Below are 24,136 nucleotides of genomic sequence, written 5' to 3' on the forward strand. Positions count from 1 at the left end.
ATTCTCAGCTAGTCAATAAATGGAATGAGGAATGGCATATTTTCAGCTGGGAAAGCTTCCTGCAGTTATGTAGTACAGAATTATCCATTGCTTGGAAATGAGATATTGTTCTGTTGCTATAACAACAAGATAAATAAGTAGGCTTTAAAACAATGTTTGATTAAAGAGTGTGTGTTCCTATCCTTCAACTGCAGAATTCCTGCTATTTTCATCTAGTTTACCACCAGTCCACTCCCAGAACAAGACCAAGACCCAACTTCATGGTAAACATAGTGACCAGGGTGAAACTTAACGGGGTTGGAAGGAAAGCTCATTAAAACACTGTTCCAACTGTTGCACCTGTGTGAGTCTCTACCACTAAAATAAGGATAGAAAAAGGAACATTCACACACATTCAATTGCCAAATATCACTGTATTAGCAATACTGTATATGTGTATTTTATTATAGCTGAAGTGCTCCAACATTTGCAGCAATATTCAGGTTCAGAGAAATATCCTGAAGGTTACTGAATCTGGGGTTTTCAGAAGGAATAAGAATCCTCTGATGTCAGTATGCCGACTACTAATGGACATAGTCTAGAGCAGCAGCTCCCAAATGTTACTGGTTCACATACCACCGTCATAAAAAATTATTGGGAAGTGACTGATGGAACATCAAGCTCATGCACTACCAGCGATAAACATACTACAGCTTGAAAACCTATGGTCTAGAAGATGATGACAATGGTCCCTTGTAACCTTATAATCTTATGAATAATTCAAAAAGCCCTGAAGTACATGAAAATTAGTGACGGTTTTGCTGTATGGGGAGGGGGGAATCATTGTTTTATAATAGATTGGGCTTTGCAGAAGACCTTTTCTATTCTGTATCACTATTCAGTTTCTGCAAGTAACACTAAATGAGGAGAGTAAATTCTGTAATACCCATGGTAATTGCAAAACATTTGTAAAATTACTTCTTTGGATTAGGGATTTGTAATCACAGTCCTGATATAATTAATGGCCATGCTTATCTATGTCCTAATTGTCTAAGAGAGAGAGATTATCAACATATTTTCAAGACCAGACCAAAACATTTTGTTCAGCTGCCAGAAATTGGGGACAAGTAGATTAGAGAAACCTTTCCTTTGAATTTCTGGAGTCTTTCAAGACCAACTTTTCACTTCTGTAACTTTCTAAAGCACTTGGATTTAACTCTGGGAAGGATAAAATTAAACTTTGTGAATTGGCAACAAAAAACATCTCATATTCATGAAATACCCGCTCCACACAAATCTATAAATTCACTACTCTCACCTCAAGGTCAACCTCTGCTGTGACACCTGCCTCAGCCAACCAATAAGGTCTTGATGCATGTCTTGCAGAGATAGTCAATTTATTTAAAATTAAAAAGAAAACACTTTGTGCAATAGTGACCTATTTAACTGGATGATCTTATTTCTGTTAACTGTAGACCTCCTATGGGATGCCACACTCATTTGTTGCCACACTTCTCAGTTTAGACTATAACCTCTTTGAGACGCAGCCTGTCACTATGTGACAGTACAGCTACTAGCACAATGCAAACGTTTTCTTGATGGGAGCCTCCAGGTGCTATTCCAGTATGAATAAATAAGTGTACAACACCTGTTCACAATAAACTTGGTTTCAGTTAATGAACATTGCCTTGTTAGTATGGTAGTGTTGTGCAGATTAGTTTCTACTCTATTTTACTACTCGGAATGAGTTTTATCTCTTGAATATTAGGAACTGAAAAAAATAGAGAAGAGCAAGTTATGCGTGGCATGCCCTGCTAACTGTCAAAGTCTAGGATTTTGGTACTGAACAGATCCTCCTACTAATGGCCTAAAATTTAGCTTTTCCTAAGTCTCCAGTTCAGCAGATATTTTACATTCACCATTTATACTGTTTGCAGTGTTTTTATCTAGATGATATAAAACAGAATAATCCATAACAGTGTCTATTTGGTTAGCCATGTCCTTTATTAAATCACTGCTACATTCAAGGAACAGAGAAGGAAGACATTGCCTTGTGAAGTCCCAGAGTTTAAATGAAGAGTACGCTGGTTTAGGCTTGAAGAACAATAATTATTTGTGTGTCATATAAACTGCTGTTTATTCATTTCAGCAATGTCTGATACACCAGACTCCTTGCACCTACTTACTAGATCCCTTAGGCAAACTTTGACAACCATTGAAAACTCCCTAATTTAAGCTACACAATTAGAATATTCCATTTCTGTATCAAAAGGACAAACAGTATACAATTAATTTTTCAGATTCATAACCAAGCACACTGTTTATCAGAGTACTGCACAATTCTTATGCTAACATCTTTCCAAAAAAAACCCAAGCAGAGATGGAAATAGTAACAAGCTGATACAGCTGCATATACATTTATCAGTCATTACAAGTAGGCACCATTAAAAATGGACAGTTACCACCCAGGGTATTTCCCATTCAAAGTATAAAGAATATTGCAGCAAAAGAAAATTCTGATGGTAAATGTCTAATTGCCCAATACATGTGATACAGTTGTGTAGGAGAGTGATACTTGAAACAGAAGAGAGTCTTCATGTGTGCAAAATACTCTTGTACAGCATCCAGTTACCATTCAGACTATCTCTAGACTTTCCCTCAGTCCTCCCTCACAAGTGAGAAGAACTAACTGCTCATCAGTACCCAGACTGAAACACTTAAGCAGCATTTACTGTCTGGAACTAACAATTGCTTTTTAATTGGGTTAGGATACCAGCTCATATTCTGTGTGTGTTATCTTTATTGCATAGTCCTCTGTTCTTCAATTTTCTTCAATTTTCTTCTTCAATTTTCTAAATTTTATTATTATTATTATTGGTACCATCACTGCAATTTATTATTGAATGGAACTGAAACCCAGTGTAGCTGTATGGATCTTTCCTACCATAGGTTTTAAATATAGGCTGGACAATTTTCTGGAACGCAGAGCTATGGGAGAAACTGGAGATGACTTCTAATGTATTAAAAGTCAAAAAAATATAATCTTCTTCTTTCATGCATTATTTATTTATTGTCATGCTGCTGTCAGTACTTGGTAATGTCTTCTCTATATGATACAAACCTGCTAACAAATTTATCTTGTACCAGATTTTTTTTCCCCTTGGTATCTGAAATGCAAATTAAGTTCTAATCAGATCACCCCTTGTGTTTCAAGTCACAGAATATCAAGTATCCTCTTCCTGGAAGAGCAGATCAATTCATCTCTCCTCCAAAATCCTCAGTCTCTCCATTCCACAATTAGCTTGTCTATTTTACTTTGTATGAAAAACCCCTCAGTCAGCAGTTTTAGTTAGTATTACTAAACTCCTGTTGCAGATCAATTCCAGAGACTGCAGCACAGTGCTAGGAAGAGCAGCTCAAGTCTATCATCTAAGTTTTAAGTTCAGCAACAGGAAAATAAGTGAGACTGCTAGAACAAATAAAAAAATAATTTGAAGAAAATGGATTGTGAAGAAAAGACTTCTGAAGCTCACCGGTTAGTCTGCATGTGAATTTCACTGCATTCAAATCCAAGGCATTTGGCCTTCTATCTTCATATTGCTGATATATATATCACTGATATCAGTTCATCATCAGAATATGAGTTTTGATATTATGTATTTTGAACCATTCAGTGATACTTTGCTTTGCTTCAAGAACTTCTACTGAAAGCATAGTGGGTCTCACAGCAAGTCAGAAGTAACTGTCAAAAGAGTGACACGAGGGTAAAAAGTGGGAGAATTAGATGACAAACAAGATTATAGTGTTTTGGAGTTCCTCCCCTAGAGTCTGCCTTTGGTTTCCATATGAAAGTTATTGTTTATAATTTATTTGGAGGCACCATTCTTAGAGAGGAATAGGGAGCGCCAATACTGACAGACCTTGAACTTACATTAATAATAAAAAAACTCAAAAATAACTAAGGCTAACAAGCCAAACTGAATAAGGCTGGTGACAGAACAATTTTATAAATCCTTAGAGTTAGGCTATACTCTACTGCCAATATACTCTTACAGGCCCTGATCCCAAACTCATTGATTACAATGGGGTTGGGTCAGGACCAAAGAAAGAGCCATTATGTTTCATTATCATCACTCAGCTCAAAAATATTACTTAATCTGAAAACGCTCCAAATGTGATTTCTTCAAGTTTCAGATTTTTAGTTCCTTAAACTATTTTTAAAAGTTTAACTGGAAGTTATAATTTTTGCCAATCACACTGTTGTGGCTTGATTGAGCAGCTGTCAACTGTTAAAGAATAAGTGCACCGTCATCCTGGACAGAGTAAGAGCAACTGTGGAAAATGAAACATTTATATGGACACTAAAGTTTCTGAAGCCATGGCAATGCATCTATTTTCATCAGCTGACCATTAGTCATCATTTTATCAGCAGGTTAGAAGGGTTTTCACAATAGTCAAGAATCATCAAACATCATGGATTTCAATGAATGCAGAAAATACACAATGTGACTTTCTCTGCTCTACTGTTATTTAAGGAAACGTTAGCATGCTCAGTCAAAAAGAATATTTGCAGAGTCACAGCTGACTGGTGAATATTGTAGTATGCATGAGACACTCATTTTTTATTGGAGAACTGAAACTGAATAACCTATTTTTTGTCTGCACATCTTAAAAGAATAGAACAATTTTAAGGAAATTGTGGACTACTAAAGTTTGTCTTTTAGTTTATCCTGCATACACTCTTTTGTCACATCTCTTCCTCATTTCACTCTCCTTCTATCATAATGTCCCAACACACTGAACACTCAGACAACAGGGATAATACTGAATCTTCACCCACCAGAATCAATTTACATAACACATGACGGGAGAAGAAAACATAATGCAGAATCCTCATTTTCTAGGTATAAAAGTAAATTTAATTTATTTATTTAAATTACTGAAAACAGAAGGCTAAACAAGTTGTACCAGCAGCCCTTTACTCTATACCACATCAAATGACTGCCAGGAAAGTTCTCTCATATTATTGGCATGTACCCCAGCTTCCTCCTACCATTTTCCCTCAACGTTCATCTGTTATCTCCCTTAATCTCATTGCTCTCCATCATTCCTCCTCCTTCCCCAGGCCTGATCCATAGCTTTTTCTGGTCTGAGGAGATCTTCCCAAAGATTTCAGAGGGGTTTGGATCAAGCTATCCACTCACTCCTTTCCTGATCAATGTTCTTCTTCTTTTCTTTTTCCCATTCCCTTATTTACTCACCTCTTTTGCCATTCCATATCCTGCCACTCCTGCCCCCATAAATATGAAAGAGAAATTGCACAGTAAGAAAAAAATAACAATAAAAGTAATTAATAAATGTGCCCATCACTCCTGATAACTTTGTTTTTATGTTGTTTCCCTTTCTCCAACTCTTCACGCTGTTTAAAATCTAAAAAGTCAGGTGACAGATGAAGGAAAATAACACATTTTACTATGTTTATATAGTGTCAAGCAAAATGGGGCTTCAGTCCTGATTGGAGTATTGCTGTGATACTAATTAGCATTATTATTATTAGAACACCACCACCCAAAGCTGTACATTGTACTTGTTTTGTATAATGCAGTTGAAATAGACATAGTTCAAATGCTATTTACTTTAGGTACTTACATGGCCCCTTATGAAAAGAACTCCATCCCTGGGAACCCAGCATTTTGAGTGGGTAGTATAGCCCTTAAAGTAAGTGGGTCAAAAAACATACTAAATTATCGGGCCTCCTACTATATAAGGAAAATTCATTCAGCAGCCTCTAAAAACAATTCACAGAACTCTGGCATCTTACTTTTAAGATTAAATTGAATTCTTACATACTGTTTTTTAATATTAAAAAATAGTTTAATTCTTTTGAAAATGTTTTGCCAGAGTATCCCTACCAATATAACTCATTTGATTTCACATATAAAATAGCCATTATAGTCATACTAAGAAGAAGCAGAAAAATACATTCACTATAATTATTTAAGGTAAGCCATCCCTTTAGAGAGCTGTTTTTCCAAGCTAAGTGATATGTCAAAAGATATGCACAATATAAATGTAGGAAAAACATTCAGCTGCAAGAACCTGATCCAAAACCGTTGATCTGTCATGACAAATTTTTATGAAAATCTCTTTTGTTTACTCTATAAAAACAATATCTTGGAAAATAGCAATCTTTTACATAAAGTAGTTTTTCCCTTGCTCTCCCTACACCTTACAAACAGTACATTCATATACATATGGATTTAACTATTCAGTAGAGTAGTAAAATACACAGTCCATCCCCCATGGTCTTAAGACAAAAACCTAGCCACTATCCTATCAACAACAGATTAAAAATCTAACTATACTTTATATTTTAAACCGAACTTTTTACTCAAAAAGATAGGTCAAGCCTTGTTTTCAGCTACAAGGATAGTACTGATCGGCTACCTCAGGCCAGTGAAACTTACAAAATCATTAACCTAAGTAGCTGTCCAAGTAAGCAAGACAATCAGCTTTAAGAGTCAGCCACAGGATCATCACTCGATACACAAGTTATTGTCAATATCCTGAAAAAGGTCTATGGCAGCTAAGCAATCAGAGAGCAAAGAAATGAGGGGAGACACATATAAATGAAATATTAATTTTATTAATGGTTTTCTAAAAGTAAGTTACCCTGCCCCAATATTATAAATGAAACCACAATGAATCCACACCAAAATAAAGTGTCCAATTCTGCATTCTCAGGCCCAACCTGATCTCAATGGCAACTCGCACATATCTGGGGGCAGAATTTTGTTCTAAAATCACATGCTATTGTTATTATGGCATAGGTCAATGCTAGTATACAGTCTGACAAAAAGAACATTTCTCTCAGTAGCTATTCAGTCCTTTTCCACCCTGATAAAAAGATTAAAACTTTTTAGTATATTTATCTTAATGGAATGCTTTAAGAAGTGTAAAAATGTTCAACAGGAAAACTTTTAACAATGTTTGATGGTTATATTTAAACTAAAAGATACCAAGGGTTCTCTCTGCATTTATTTATTAAGCAATGGCTGTGTGTTTGGTCCCGTACAAAACAGAGGTAAGACATGGTCCTTGCCTCAAGGAGTTTGCAACCTATAGACCTTAGCCCTCAACAGCTCTCAGTGACAACAATGAGAAATGTGGGGAGCTGACCACTTCTGAAAATCTAGCCCAAAATGTCCTGGCTGACCAGTGGAACATTTTAACAGCAATTATTCTAATCTCAGATATGTGGCAGTAAAGGTCTAAAAATCTGAGTTAGAACAGAGCCCTAAACATGTAAATACAAGGAAGTCCAAAGTGAAAGAAACCATCTCAGAGAAGAGATTTATTATTTTAGCATATTTTCACTAAAGCTTAAGAGTTACTAACTCAGATGTACTCTTTTTGAAAGGTATGACAGATCAACATATTATAAATAGTATATGAGGTTGATTTATATTATGGCTACATGGCTTACTATATTTAGTTGAGTAGTTTGGCATGGGTAGATGCAAATTACATAATTTCAGGAGAATTCTCCTTTTTAACCTTTCATCAACTTTAAACAAAAGCCCAGTGGTATTTTTTCCTCAAATCTATATACAATTCATGATTTTGCTTTAAGCCTGCCCAATTATGGTTAAGATTTGCTTACCTATAATAGCATTAAAATATTTTAGCAGCATAGACACACACAGACTTTATCCTAATTAAGTTCATGTGCCTCATTTTTTAGTTTTTTTGATTCTACCATATAGCATACCATGAAGCAAGGAGGTATCAGTATTGCTTAAAACTGAAAATATCTGCTCAAATTACTATTCATTAAATGTTAGCTGTCGCATATCACAATATACTATGGTTTCCAGCCAATTGGCAACTGAAATATGTGCATTTAGGACTTAACTGTAGTTTTTGTAATAAACGTATAAAAGCGATTTTACTGCATCAATTAACTTCATTTCATTTGCTTTTAAGAATCTCCCACAAAAAGGCTTATGATCTTCTTTCAAATGTGAACCAACTACTCCCTCTGCTGAAAATAATCTACCATTACACAGCAGAAAGATGTTAAAAGATCCTATGAGAGCTCTTTGGTAGAATACATGTATCTTCATGTAAAGTAAAGCTATGAAATATATTGTAGGTGTTTTCTCTTTTTAAAATACATTTGAAACTATTAAGACAAAAATGAAAGATGGGATAATAAGCTGTATATTCCAGATTCTGACCACCACAGTATTTATAATGTTGCGGTGTTTCCCCCCGATTTTACATACTACTCATGGGAAGACAAGCCAAAATATGTATATTTCAAGTGTATGCAATATTTATTGCAATAGTGGCACAATATTTCTATTATTTATTACTTTAAATTGTATTACAAGCCTCAACAGAGTAAGAACGTGCTATCTTATATTGCCTCTCCGTATAGTGGAGCAGAAGCAATTTCTGGTCCTTAATGGGTAGCCTTTTGAAGGAAAACCTTCCCCAGAAAGTAGAATGTAAAGGAGAGAGGGAGCAATCATATTTATACTCACTGGAGAACATATCTTTTGGTAAGCAAAAACCCATAGATGGAAATCTACTCCCAGTAAATAAATAAGCCTGACAAAGTGATCTTTCAGGTTTCAATTAATAGGAAATTGCTTCTACAGCTATCAACCTGGAAAAACTTCATGGACACAAAAAATATGAAATTAATTTATATTCCTATTCAGCATTTTGTATATACCAGAAATTTGCCTTTGCTTCTCCAACATTACAAAGAGAAATAGAAGTAAGTGCCCCAAACCTATAGCACTCTGTGGCTGATGTGATTGGTACCTGACTCATACAGTAGCAATATGAAACACCGTATGAGAAACCATCAGTTTGCTCAGCTGAGCTCTCATGATGTCATTGACAATAGTGTGACTGCCAAAGGAAACGGCCGGATAGAGTTGCAGTGTCTGTGCTAGATAGGCAATCGACACCACATTGCTGATTAGAGACCAAAGATCTCAAGACTCTATCCAGCACAAACACTCCAACTCAAGCCAGCCGATTACCTTGGCAATGGCACTAGTGTTGATGACACTAGGACTCAGCCGATCAAATAACTGGATTCTCGTAGGGCTCCTGTTGTTACTTTTCTACTAGTAGAATACCAGTGATGTATACTCAGGATATCAGCCACAGAATGCTATAAATGTGAAACATTAATCCTATCTTCCCTTGTAATGGTGGAGAAGATGATGCAAATTTCTGGCATATATAGTTGTCCTTGACCAAGACATGGAACTGTATGTACAGTCAAGTTAGAGATGATATGAGGAGGAAAGTGCTAAAAAGCTCATTGCATGACTTATGTTTCTCCTCTTTCCCTTGTGGTACAGCCTTGACTACATACCAGGGAGGACTAACCAGCTAGTCTCTTTGTTAAATAGGTTAGCTTGCCATGAAACCAGGATATGGCAGCTTAGATGACTGCCATATCTGGATGATCATGAATATTTTCTAACAACCCTCCAAAAAGTAAAGCTACCTATCCACAAAGGACAAATATAAGATCTCCCATGAAGAAAAATCTTGGAGAAGACCCCACCCAAGAGCAACACGCTGTTCTAATCACATGGAATTATAGGCAAAGTCTAAATTACTGTTTGCATTTCTCCATTTAGGATAACGGAATAGAAGGTTTGGAAGCAGAAGCAAATAATAAGATGGAGTGATTTTTTTACATACCCATGCTTTGAGTTGAAATAGTTTGCAGGTGGGCAGAACTATACAATGCTAGTTTACACGATACCTCAGTAAAGACAGCGCTAATCTTTAAATATTTAGATATTATATAATGAAATCATATATAAACAAACTATATATATATATATTTATTTATATATATTTATATATATATATATATAAATAACAAAAGCATACATATATGCTCTCGTGATTTATTTTACAGTTAATATTTTACAGTGTGATAATAAAAACAATTAACACCTGGAAAGAGCTACAGAAGAAGAGGAAAAAAATAGGAATTGGGAGAAAAAAAAAACAAGAAGCAGTGACTGACCACAAAGAAAGTTTAACAATATGATTACCTGCAAAAAAAACAACAAAAGTCCTAGATGATCTGATGAGGGAGTTACTTGGTTAATTTTAAATATTAGTCAGAGAGAAGTGATTCCTATTTTTAATCCAGATAGTTAAGACTATTACACTGGCAATTCATGCAGCTTTCTGACTCACTATGAACTATAAAGCGAGTAGCTTTAAATTACACAAGCATAGTTTTTTAAATTTCATTTGAAAGGACAAAACCTCCAACAGAGGTACTCTGCAAAGATCCGGTGGTGTACATGGTATACCAATTGCATTTTTATTATCATGAATATAGTCTCCATTTTGTAAGTGAGAATACCAAGGGACAAAATGTGCTATGCTGACCTGATACTTTATCATTAACTTAAATATAGATATATATAGCGTAGCCATATATTAAAGATTACCATGGTAATATTGGTTATTATGAAAGATTTGAAGCTCTGCTTACCTTAATAACAAACTTGCTGGATGCCATGATTATCAGTTCAAACAGAGCCCCTAAAATATCAAAAAGAAGTTACAAATAAAGATCTGCACTAGAAAAAAAGAATACCAGATCTTTATACCAAGTGGCAAACAATTTTAGGTCCACTATGGATTTATTCCACGTTGCTTTACGTATTGTAGACTCTGCTTCCATTGAAATCAAAGGAAAAACTCTTACTCCACTTTAAGAATATCGATTTAGCTACCTACCTTTGGTACTTTTATGACCTCCGCTACCATAATATCTCACTATGTTCAATGTATTTATCATCACAACACCTCTGTGAGGTAGGGCAATACTATCCATCCTGATTTTACAAATGGGAAAGAGGCATAGATAGACCAGTCTATAGTCACACAGGAAATTCTTGTGGAACAGGACATGGAAGCCAGGCCTCCCAAATCTTGGGCAAGTGCCACCACTGGACCGTCCCCAGACCCACCCAACCTCCCCCCACCCTTTTTTTCCCTTAGGCCTGCCCTACCAGCTTCTTTTCTCTACCAGCAATTCTTATTCCTTTAGTACTCGGACCCTAAAAATTATATCCATCACCATCACCTGTTCTATGAAAATCGAAATGTCGGCCTTTCTCTCTACAGAAAACTCTGTAGCAGTTTAGGAGACCTTCAGTGATTCACGATTCTCACTTCCTGAGTGCTCTAGTGATAATCCCAGAAACAGCCCTATCCAAGGACACATCCTACAAGAGAAATTCCTTTGCACAGCAAACTAGTTTTCTTCAAAAAGAGAAATATAAACAGAAAAGGAGAGAGGATATCAACTGCTTTAATGAGTTGTCTCCTCAAGCCTGTGTCATGGTCAGGTGGTGGTTTTGGAAATCTTTTTCCTCTCTCCCCTCACAACTTTTCATTACAAAGGAGTCTGTGGCCCAATAAGTCCCTTTCTCCTCTACCTGGATGACAATTCCATTCCTGTCAGCCAGAGGGACCCTATGACAGCTTGTATATCTCCTATTGTGCTCCATGTGCGGGGAGTCTCTTGTAGTAATGACACATCCCATTGCAGTGATGTCCTAACTGGGTCCCTTCAGAACTACACCATGGTATGGGATTCTGGGAAATAAATCCTAGTTTTGTACCTGCACTTGAGTCAACCAGGTGCATAGGAGGTTAGTTAGGATCAGAAATTTAAAATGGGTAGAGTTCTTTTCAGGAAAGAACTGACAAGTGTTTGCTGACCAGAAGCCAGGACTGAAAGCTCTAATTGACAAAAAAGCTGTCTTGTCTATATTGTTTTGTTTAGATTTTAGACTATTAAAATGGATTTAGGGAATGTGGCCAAAGATATTGCCGACGAGCATTATTTTGATTGGTCTACAGGAAAAATTGTAAATAAACCTGAAACCCTAAAATGGGTTCTGCTGCTTAATTTGGGAGCCCTGCTGAGGTTCTGTCCAGCTGCATGGACTCTGGCCCTGCTCACAGATCCATATGACTTTGGATTTTGACCTCTATCCAATTATATACTAGCTGAGAGACATTCATCAGTTTATTGTTGTATGTAGTGTTGTTGTAGCTGTGCCAGTCACAGGATATTAGAGAGACAAGGTGTATTTCACTGTGATACTCCGAGTAGGTTTGCAGACCTGAAGAACTCTGTACAAGCTGGAAAATTTGTCTCTCACTATCAGAAACTGGTCCAATAGAAGATATTTCCTCACCCACCTTGTCTCTCTATGTATCAGTTTAGGAAGAATTCACCCCCGTGTTAGAAGCTGAACACATTTTCCCTTTATCTTATTTGAACTCTTTGGCACTATGGTTTGACAGCAGGTCAAATAGATTTTAGCCAGATTTTACCTGGGTAAAGGTATGCTGGAAGACTCAGTCCTCTGAAAATAAAATGGGAGACTGCTCACTTTCAGAAGCCATTCACACCTGAAGATGTTTGTATCATAGCTAAAATTTTGCCCCTCAACAATGACATAACAGAATACCTAACATTTCATTCAGATCCTATGCAGCTGCAGGGCCTGGACAGTTTGATTATACTTGTTCCAATGGTCACAAAAGTAACTTTTGCCTTGACTGTGCCCATAGTAAGTCTCCGATCCTGAAATTTACAAAATTAGCTCCAAAAGGTTATACTGAGAAGTCAAAAATACTAAAATGTTCTGATTTAAAAGGACACTGCCAACTCAAATTTTGCCCTCAAATTAAATTTTGTAACAAGAACAAAAATCACATGCTTTTACAAACTCTGAAGGCCAAAAGAAAGACTTAAATTATGATGCTAAATTCCAATAGCAACCGTTTGAAATAACCATTCCCACGCAGTATTTGCACCCCAAACATTGCAGCTCTGAATCTGAAATTGCAAATGACAATATTCAAAAGTGAAAGTGACTGGGTCAACAATTCGATATTCTTGCCCAAGGAAATTTCTTATTGACACGTCAGTGATTTTCTTGCACAATGAAAACAGAATTAGGCCCATAAGTGAATTTCATTGTTCGAGCTGAAAGAAATCCAAACAGTAAACAAAGGATCATAAATAGTGAAAAGTAAACTAGGTTTTCAATATTGTTTGTTTGACTTAGGTAAGGATAATTTAAATTGAGAGCCCCGTTAAAAGTAACTGTTAAAAATTAAATGCAACTACCAACAAAATCAACACTTGCATTATACTTAGAAGAGGAAGAATGGACTATTAGAGTAATGGGGCTCTTGTACTGTATTCTATCTGTATACAGCGGAGTGTTTCACTAGTGAGCAAGCAGACAAAATTCTTTAATAAAAATCTACTCACAGACAGAAAAGCGAGATGCAGGTCATGATGCTGTGTTACAAGAAAGAGCCACAGTGGTCATGCTTTCTCCATAATGTGGGTAGACATTCACCCTCACATAAAATCGCCACTCTCATAAGATTTCTGCTTTTTTGGCAGAGTTCATCCTATCCAAATCATTGGTGGGGTTCAGCAGATTTCCCACACCACGAACTAGGGAGGAGGTTCTGCTACCCTTCCAGTGAGTAGCATGTTACTCCCACTGAGTACCCCCCTTCATTTCAATGGAGTCAGTCATGAAGTAAAGTGCTACTCGGCATAAGTAAGGGTAATAGAATCTAGCTGTCTCTTTGGTGGTATCCAGAGCCAGATTTAGAAACCACTGAGCCTTTACTGACAACTATTTAAATGGTATAAAATGTGGTTCTGACTACCAGTTCTTGAAACAGCAGCTGCTAATCTAGGTCATAATTGAAGGTGAAGGAAAAAGGCACTGACATGAGAAACAAGTCAGAATCCCAGCTTTCAAATAGTGCATCCTGTTAGTGTACATCTCTGGGACTCACGGGACACCGTACTTTAAAAAGCTCTTCAGACCAGCAAAAAATACAGGCCAAGTAACAGAAAGGCCAGGACCCTTTCAGCATCCCACAAAGCATGGCCAATATAACCCTGGGCATACATTATATTATTTTAGATCTTTGTTTTTCACCGTAAGGCTCTTGTGAGTCTGAGAATAGGACAGACATGTAAACATTCTCTAATAAAGGGTCATCAGCAAGAGTTTGTTTAATGATCCACCAATTAAAAAATAAAATAGGAACGACAGTAGGGGGGAACAATAGGAAAGAGTTCAACGTCACAAGATAGATTGTCACAGCAGGGGTTATCCAAACAGCTTGAATCATGACTAAAGATTGCTTAATCACTAAAATCCCCATGCAGCATAGGGGAACATGGGCTTATAGGGTCACTTCCTCTACTCTGAAAGGCACCATCAAGAGTCCTCTTAGCTATGTGGATTACGTAGCAAACCTGAGAATTACTTTGGGTGACCAGTACCCCAGATACACAAAGTATAAAGCTGGGAACATAGGCATGCCAAGAGGTGTGTTCAATGCTGCTCAGCAAATATGGTGCTTCTAAGCGCTTCTACTCTCAAAAGCACTGAGGCTTAAAAGACTACCCATGATGCTGCAGCTTGGTGAACTGGAGGAGCAGCTCTGCATTTGGAGATCTGATGCTTCAATATTACTTCCTAATGTACAGCTGCCTAGAAAGAGATGGGAACTACAAAATATGGCAGAGCATCTTTCCATCAAACGCTCACTGCATTACAGACATCCCAAAAATCAGAGAGAGGCAGCCTCTTATCTGACTCCCCCAGGCTGCATCTTGGTGGTGATGCTTGCATGAGAGGCCAGGTGCATAGAGGCTGCAGCTATCAGGCCCTGCTACAAAAAAACTGGGGGTATGCCTTCTGTCTATCATCCAAAAATATTCTGGTGTCAGAAAGCCACATTAGTCTCACAGCGTTTCACACAGAACATTACCACACAGACAAATTCCCTCATAGCATGCAAAATACATCAGTGGATTGAAAAAGAAATGTGAGAAAATTCATAATAAGACATCCAGAAAATTAATTAAAAGTCACGTGAGTTGAGGTTCAAAGATGCCCTAATTTGTATAAAGTCCCATTCTCTTCCCGCTCAGACAGACAGAAAAGAGTTTGAAGACAGAACTAACATCAATGACTCCTAAGGAGAACTTAGAAAAAAAATAAAATCAGCTAAAAGATTAAAAATATAACTGCTGCATGAGCAGTCAGAAACAGTCACTCATCTGTCAGTGGCCAAAAAGGAATCAACAACTGAAACATGAGAGGATGCTGAGCTACCTTACCCAGCAGTGGTGAATTGTTCCACCCACTATAGGTGGAAAGGGGCCAGCAATACTTAAGACACATAGCTTTGGGAGTTCCCAGGCTAAATAAAACACAAGAGGGTGGGATCTAGTACAACTGGTACCCTTTGGAGTGAAAAGTGTGCTTCCGGGAAAGAGTGTACATGACATGCCATCAGCCTGTCTTAGGGTGACCAGATGTCCCGATTTTATAGGGACAGTCCTGATATTCAGGGCTTTGTTTTATATAGGCTCCTATTACCCCCCACCCCGTCCCGATTTTTCACACTGGCTGTCTGGTCACCCTAGCGTGTCTAGACCCATAAACTCATCTATGTGCATAAATAAAAGTCTGTAGATATTATTCAGGTGATTAGAAAACCAATCCCTCGCTCCCTCACAAAAAAGCCCACTTTTATTTATAGAAGTACATTTAAAAAAAAGAAAAGGGATCAATTTTGTATAACTACTGAAGGTGACGTAGTTAGGCCTCCAACTCAACGGAAACAGAAGTGTTAGAAGCAAAGAAAGTTTCAGGAGCAGAAGAGCCTCCTTCACACATGGTGACATGCAGAGTGAAAAGGAGAGGTGGTCTATTTCCAGCAAACAATCTGGCTATTTTAAGCTAATGTGGTCCAGGGAATAGGGTCTTAGACAGGGAATCAGGACACCTGGATTCCTTTATGCCAATGCCCTACTGTGTGACCATGGGCATGCCACTTCAGACCCCTGTTTCTCCTCCTGCCATTTGTCTGTCTTTTTAAATTATAAGATCTTCACAATAGGGACTGCCTCTTACTATGTATATGTACAGCGCTTATCACAATGTTGCCTCAGTATCATTTGGGGCCTTTGTACTGTAAAACAAATTATAGCTTATTTGTTCATTAATTATCCACACACAGTTCCTTTTTCACAAATCTGTGTAAAAGGATTACTTGCACAAACTACAACTTTGCTTCATATATTTACAATTAACATATTTGCTTCATGAGTCTGGTCACTAAATTCACATACTATTGTCTATGTTATCTGGCTGTTTGACTCCCAAACCTACAGAGTGGACACAATCAGTGCAAATACTCATGTGTACATACATGCATTGGTATTTGTATACAAATATGTATTAATTCAAACATTTGCCATGCTTTTCCTTTTTGCAAACATTATTGTAAATATCAGACTTGTAAATAAAGAGGAACAGGAATACCACTGAAACAAACATGAGGTTTTCATTCAAGTGGATATTTGCAAAAACTTTTTGGAAATATTTATCCAATTCTAGCAAAAATTCCATCTGAAACATACAGTGAGACAGGTACTTTAATACTAAAACTCTTTAACTGGAGGTTAACTGGATAAGAGCTTTAGAAACTGTAAATAGAAAGACTCAGGCATCAGAATCAACTGTCAGCACCTGACACATTTTATATCTGCACTTGACATTACTGTGGTGTTCTTCAGATTAAATAAAATGCTAGTAAGAAGAGAGAGAAAGGTGCATTAAAATCTCAAAGGTGAAAGGCCTTGAAACTACTGTATTTATTATGTAAGCCTTGATGTGCTCAGTACTATATAGGATAAAATAGAGAATTTAAAATTAACAATAAGAGATGAAGCCATAAAGCAAATATTCAGTTATTAAAATTATTCTTCTTAGAAAATAAGGAAGAAGAAAGCAGCAAGAGATGGAAAATAATATGTTCTTAATAAGTATGATTGTCAAGCCCAGGGATGACCACTAGTATAAGGAAAAACGATTGCTTTGAAATACCTGTAAGGACCGCTGCCAAAATATGAAGGAGCTTTTGGCACTAGATCAAGAGCTTGCCTTGGGAACTGGAAGTCCCTTTCCTACCTTTTAACATTACCTTTATGCCCAGCTATGTGGAATACTGAAATATGGAGCACTCCATATTTAACTGTGTGCCTCAACATATCATTATTTAAGTAGAAAGTGTTATGGTGTAGCAATTGAGTGAGGCCTGGTCTACACTACGAGTTTATGTCGGATTTAGCAGAGTTAAATCGAATTAACCCTGCACCCGTCCACACAACGATGCCATTTTTTCGACATTAAGGGCTCTTAAAACCGATTTCTGTACTCCTCCCCCATGAAGGGATTATCGCTGAAATTGACATCGCCATTTCGAATTAGGGTTAGTGTGGACGCAATTCAAAGGTATTGGCCTCCGGGAGCTATCCCACAGTGCACCATTGTGATGGCTCTGGACAGCACTCTGAACTCAGATGCACTGGCCAGGTGTACAGGAAAAGCCCCGGAAACTTCTGAATCTCATTTCCTGTTCGGCCAGGCAAGCTCATCACCACAGGTGACCATGCAGAGCTTATAAGCACAGGTGACCTGCAGTCCCAGAATCGAAAAAGAGCTCCAGCATGGACCGAACGGGAGGTACTGGATCTGATTGCTGCATGGGGAGAGGAATCCGTGCTATCAGAACTACGTTCCAAAGGACAAAATGCCAAAACATTTCAAAAAAATCTCGGAGGCCATAAGGGACAGAGGCTACAGCAGGGATGCAATCCAGTGCCGCGTGAAACTTAAGGAGCTCAGACAAGCATACCAGAAAACCAAAGAATCAAACGGACGCTCCGGGACAGAGCCCCAGACATGCCGCTTCTACACTGAGCTGCATGCAATTCTCGGGGGGGGCCACCACCACTACCCCACCCCTGTCTGTGGACTCCGATGATGGGGTACTCTCCGCCATGCCTGAGGATTTTGCGGACAGGGAAGATGAGGAGGAGGAGGACAAGCTTGAGAAGAGCACACAGCACACCATTCTCCCCAACAGCCAGGATCTTTTTATCACCCTGACTGAAATACCCTCCCAACCTAAAGAAGCCAGAGAAGGGACCTCTGGTGAGTGTACCTTTTTAAAAATAATAATACATGTTATAAAAGCAAGCGTTTTTTAATGATTAAGTAGCCCTGAGGACTTGGGATGCATTGGTGGCCAGTACAGCTACTGGAAAAGTCTGTTAACGTGTCTGAGGATGGAGTGGAAATCCTCTAGGACATCTCCATGAAGCTCTCCTGGAGATACTCTAAAAGCCTTTGCAGAAGGTTTCTGGAGAGAGCAGCATTATTCCGTCCTCCATGGTAGGACACTTTACCACACCATGCTAGTAGCAAGTAATCTGGTATCATTGCATGACAAAGCCTGGCAGCGTTTGGTCCCGGTGTTTGCAGGCATTCAAGCAACATCCGTTCTTTATCTCTCTGTGTTATACTCAGGAGAGTGATATCGTTCATGGTAACCTGGTTGAAATAGGGGAATTTAATTAAGGGGCCATTCAGAGGTGGCCATTCCTACTGGGCTGTTTGCCTGTGGCTGAAAAGAAATCCTCCCCGCAGTTAGCCACACGGGCGGGGGGGGGGCGGGCTCTGAGCTGTTCAAGTTTGGCTAGCAGGGATCTTCCCTGATACCAGCCACGTGGTGGGGTGAGAGGTAAAGCAATCATCCCAGAGAATTGGATGGGGGGGGAGGCTAGTTTGGTTTCTGCTGCTGCACGTTAACAGGAAAACCACAGCACTAAATGGCCAACTCAATGTGTTTTGCTTGGTATGGGAGAGGAAGGTGCTGCTGTTATGAAGGTTGCAGAAGCTGAAAGACTTATGGCTTACCATGGCCGCCTGCAAGTCGAATTCTGTTGCCCGGCATTGCGTGTGTGATCTCTAACACCAAAGCCACAGGCACTCAATATAAGATGCAAAATGCGACCTTGTACCAAAATCACATGTGCTATGTAATGTGAATAGTGTTGTTCACCATGAAAGAGTATAGCCATTGTTCTGTAAAATGTATCTTTTTAAATACTTCACTCCCTTTTTTTCCTCCAACAGCTGCAAATGTTTCAAGCCTCCCTCCTCCGTCCCAAAGGCTATTCTTGCGCTTCAGAATAGGGGAAAGCAAGTCACAAAGTTCCATGCAAGTGCCCTTACATATGCGAAAGTTTCGGAGCCACTAGGAATTATCCCAAACCTGCAACACTATGCGGTCCCACCACTCTGTGCTTGTTTCCCGGGCTCAGAATCGATGTTCCATGGCATGAGCCTGCCTCAGTAACACTATGATCTCCAAATTGCTGGGGACCGCGGTTTTAGAGAAATCTGTGTTCATGTCCTCATCACTGCGCTGCTGTCACCTCCTCGCCTAGTTTTTCAGGTGCTGGTTCTGCATAAACTGCACAATAATGCGTGAGGTGTTTACAATGGTCATAACTGCTGCGGTGAACTGAACGGGCTCCATTTTTGCCGTGCTATGGCATCTGCTCGGGAAATCCAGAGAAAAGGGCGCAAAATGATTGTCTGCTGTTGCTTTCATGGAGGGAGGGTTGACTGACGACATTTACCCATAACCACCCGCGACAAATTTTTGGCCCCATCAGGCATTGGGAGCTCAGCCCAGAATTCCAATGGGCAGCAGGGACTGCGGAAACTGTGGGATAGCTACCCACTGTGCACCCCTCGAAATGTCAACGCTTGCCATGGTACTGTGGACGCACACCGCCGAATTAATGTGCTTAGTGTGGACGCACGCACTCAACTGTATACAATCTGTTTCCAAAAATCAACTTCTGTAAAATCGAAGTACTTTCGTAGTTGTAGACATGGCCTGACAGAGGTACAGTTAGGGCAAAATCCACCAAGATTAACTCAATTGTTAATCTCAACAGCCCACCCACCTGTTACAGACAAGCTGTCAAACACTGTTCCAAAAGAAGAATCAAAGTTAGATGAACAACATGTGGAATACAGAAAAATATATAATAAGGAGAAAATTAGCCACACAGTACTTGAAATTAGATTTGTCATCTATGTATTCACACTACCAGGATGTAGTATGGGAGAGGACCACGGGGCCAGATTCTCAAAGGTATTAGGTGCCTAAAGATCTTCATCCCAAGGAAATTAGGCACATAGGCACTTCTGAAAATCCCACTAGGCACCTATCTGCATCAGATGACCTAGAGCAGTGTTTCTCAAACTAGGGCTGCCACTTGTTCAGGGAAAGCCTCTGGTGGGCTGGGACGGTTTATTTAACTGCCACGACTGCAGGTTCGGCCGATCGTGGCTCCCACTGGCTGCATTTCGTTGCTCCAGGCCAATGGGGGCTGCGGGAAGTGGTGTGGGCCGAGGGATGTACTGGCCGCCCTTCCTGCAGCCCCCATTGGCCTGGAGCAACGAACTGCGGCCAGTGGGAGCTGTGATCAGCCAAACCTGCAGTCGCGGCAGTTAAATAAACCGTCCCAGCCCACCAAGGGCTTTTCCTGAACATGCAGCTTCCCTAGTTTGAGAACCACTGACCTAGAGCTTGATAGAAGCCCAATGAAATCAGTGAAGACTCCCATTGACTTCAGTGGCTTTGAATCAGGCCCTTAGTGTAACACAGGCATTGAAATTCTCTTTTTTTAATCATTAGTCCAGCAGTACCTTGGAAAAGTTTACTACTTCTGAAAACATGTGTATTCAATAAAGTATTTAGCTCTGATAGGTCATATCAGATGCTTCTAGCTTGGCTAATCTAGGACCTTGTAAACCAATTATTCCCAGATTCATAGAATCATAGGACTGGAAGGGACCTCGAGAAGTCATCTAGTCCTGTCCCCTGCACCCATGGCATGACTAAGTATTATCTAGACCGTTCCTAACAGGTGTTTGCCTAACCTGCTCTTACAAATCTCCAATGATGGAGATTCCACAACTTCCCTAGGCAATTTATTCCAGTGCTTAACTACCCTGACAGTTAGGAAGTTTTTCCTAATGTCCCACCTATACCGCCCTTGCTGCAATTTAAGCCCATTGCTTCTTGTCCTATTCTAAGAGGTTAAGGAGAATAATTTTTCTCCCTCCTCCTTATAACAACCTTTTATGTATTTGAAAATTGTTATGTCCTTTCTCAATCTTCTCTTCTTCAGACTCAACAAACCCAATTTTTTCAATCTTCCCTCATAGGTCATGTTTTCTAGACCTTTAATCATTTTTCTTGCTTTTCTCTGGACTTTCTCCAATTTGTCCACATCTTTCCTGAAATGTGGCACCCAGAACTTGACACAATACTCCAACTGAGGCCTAATCAGCCTGGAGTAGAGCGGAAGAATTACTTCTCATGTCCTGCTTACCACACTCCTACTAATACATTCCAGAATGATGTTTGCTTTTTTTGCAAGTTACTTTTTTCACACTGTTGACTGTTCAGCTCTGCCTGTGGACACTAGTATAGACTCATTTTAGAAGGGCTCACCATCTTGTCATCTACCCAGGCTCTGAATTTTTCAAAACCATAGCTTCCAATTCACTCTGACCAGAGTTAAACACAGTGATAAAAATGCTAAAGTCTTGTCCATACTACAGCTACTACTAATGGAGTTACAACTGCTGGGAATTACTGATCTGAAAAAGAACCTAGAGTAAACATGTTATAGTGTGGGTGTTGGTTAAACTTATATTTTGTTGTGTTATTAAATGTTAACTGTGTAAAGTGGGAACAAAGAAGTTTGGAGGGTAAATGCCACTGGGGCAGGCAGCAGCGGGGATGGTGAGAGTTGGGGAAAATGCAAAGTGGGCAGGCAGCACTAGAGGTGGCAAATTTTGGAGTGAATGCAAAGGGGCGGCAGCACTGGGAGTGGCGAGGTTTGGGGAGTGAATGCAAAGGGCATGGGCAGCACCAGCAATGAGGATTGGTTTGGGGTGAATGTAATGGTGGCAGGCAGGTAGCACTGGGGGTGGGGCAGTTTGGGAGAGTGAATGCAAAGGGGGCAGGCAGCACTGGGGGTGGGGCAGTTTGGGGGGGGAATGCAAAAGGGATGTGGAGATTTGGGATGAAGGAAAAGGGGGAGGCAGCACTAGGCGTGGGGCAGTTTGGGGGTGAATGCAAAGGGGGCATGGAGATTTGGGATGAATGAAAAGGGGGCGGGCAGCACTAGAAAGGTGGAGAAGTTGGGGGGGAAGGTGAATGCAAAGGCGGAAGGGATGATGGAGGGGGTGAATGCAAAGGGCACAGGCATAAGAACATAAGAATGGCCATACTCGGTCACCAGTATCCTGTCTTCAGACAGTCACCAATACCAGGTGCTTAAGAAGGAATGAACAGAATAGGCAATTATCTAGTGATCCACTCCCTGTTGTTCAGTCCAAATTTCTGGCAATCCGAAGCTAGGGGCACCCAGATCATGGGGTTGCATCCCCAAATATCTTAGCTTATAGCCGTTGATGGACCTATTCTCCATGAATTTATCTAATTCTTTTTTGAAGCCAGCTAATAGTTTTGACCTTCTCAACATCCCCTGGCAATGAGTTCCACAGGATGACTGTGCATTGTGTGAAGAAGTACTTCCTTTTGTTTGTTTTAAACCTTCTGCCTATTAATTTCATTGCTGACCCCTGGTTCTTGTGTTATGTGAAGGAACAACACCTTCTTATTCACGTTCTTCATACTATTTATGATTTTACAGCCCTTTATAACCCTCCTGTATCCCCATCATCTCTTTTCCAAGCTGAAAAGTCCTAGTGTTTTTAATCTTGATTCATGGAAGCTGTTCCATACTCTTAATCATTTTTGTTGCCCTTCTCGGTACCTTTTCCAATTTTAATATATCTTTTTTGAGATGGGAAAACCAGAACTGAACACAGTATTCAATCTGAGGGCAAGCCATGGATTTATAAAGTGGCACTGTGATATTTACTGTCTTATTATCTACCCCTTTCCTAATGGTTCCTAAAATTGTTAGCTTTTTCCCACTGCACATTGAGCGGATGTTTTCACAGAACTATCCACAGTGACTGAAAGGTCTCTTTCTTAAGTTCTAACAGCTAATTTAGAAAAAAGGAGTACTTGTGGCACCTTAGAGACTAATAAATTTATTTGAGCATAAAATTTTGTGAGCTACAGCTCACTTCATTGGACTTCTTTTTGCGGATACAGACTAACATGGCTGCTATTCTGAAACCAGCTAATTCAGAACCCATCATTTTGTATGCACAGTTGGGATTATGTTTTCCAATGTGCATTACTTTGCATTTATCAACATTGGATTTTAGCTGTCATTTTGTTGCCTAGTCACCCAGTTTTGTGAGACCCCTTTGTAACTCCTCACATTCTGCTTTGGACTTAACTATCCTGATATTGTCTGCAAATCTTGCCACCTCAGTGATTACTGCTTTTTCCTGATCATTTATGAATATGTTGAGCACCACTGGTCCCAGTACAGATCCCTGGCGGACCTTGCTATTTACCTTTCTCTGCACTGTGAAAACTGACTATTTACTCATACCCTTCCTTGCCTATCTTTTAACCAGTTACCAATCCATGAGAGGGCCTCCCTCTTAGCCCATGACTGTTTGCTTTGCATCCGAGCCTTTGGTGAGGGACCTTGTCAATAGGACCAGCTCTAGGCATCAGCAAAGCAAGCACATGCTCGGGGTGGCACAATTCCAGGGGCGGCATACTGGCCATCCTTTTTTTTTTTTTTTTTTTTGCTTGGGCAGTTGCACTCTTGGAGCTTGGGGCGGCAAAAAACCTAGAGCCGGCCCTGCTTGTCAAAGGCTTTCTGACAGTCCAAGTATACAACATCCACTAGATCCCCCTTATCTACCTTTGTTAATCCATCTCATAGAATTCTAATAGATTGGGAAGGCCCTCTTTACAAAAGCCATGTTGACTCTTCCCCCAACAAATCATGTTCATCTATGCGTCTGATCATTGTAATTGAGACAGCACTGGGGGTGGGTTGGTTTGGGGGTGAATGAAAAAGAGGCAGGGAATATAAAGGAGGAGGGTGGGGGAATATAAAGGGGACAGGCAACACTAGCAGGGGGTTGGTTGGGGTAAACGCAAAGGGAGCAGGGACGTTTGCGGATGGGGGAATACGAAGGGGACAGGCTACACTAGA

At 39.6% G+C, this 24,136-nt stretch overlaps 1 protein-coding gene across 9 annotated transcripts in view; it reads right to left on the minus strand.

The window, feature by feature from the left end:
• The window catches only part of LOC119852895 (SLX4 interacting protein), a 130,784-nt gene that overhangs the window by 101,970 nt on the left and 4,678 nt on the right, over positions 1 to 24,136 (minus strand). For 3 of the 9 annotated variants that reach the window (XM_043512106.1, XM_043512103.1, XM_043512104.1), the window contains exons 2-4: positions 10,529 to 10,578; positions 9,630 to 9,668; positions 5,629 to 5,691 (exon numbers count right to left, since the gene is read on the minus strand). In XM_043512106.1, coding sequence (XP_043368041.1) covers positions 5,629 to 5,691; positions 9,630 to 9,668; positions 10,529 to 10,555 — 129 coding nt within the window. In that variant the 5' untranslated portion in view covers positions 10,556 to 10,578. Of the gene's footprint in view, positions 1 to 5,628; positions 5,692 to 9,629; positions 9,669 to 10,528; positions 10,580 to 24,136 lie in introns of those variants that run through there. The other 6 variants (XM_038394930.2, XM_043512107.1, XM_038394929.2 and 3 more) reach the window with 5 other exon arrangements.

This window comes from Dermochelys coriacea, chromosome 3, assembly GCF_009764565.3.
Source record: "Dermochelys coriacea isolate rDerCor1 chromosome 3, rDerCor1.pri.v4, whole genome shotgun sequence".
Taxonomy (NCBI): Eukaryota; Metazoa; Chordata; order Testudines; family Dermochelyidae; genus Dermochelys; species Dermochelys coriacea.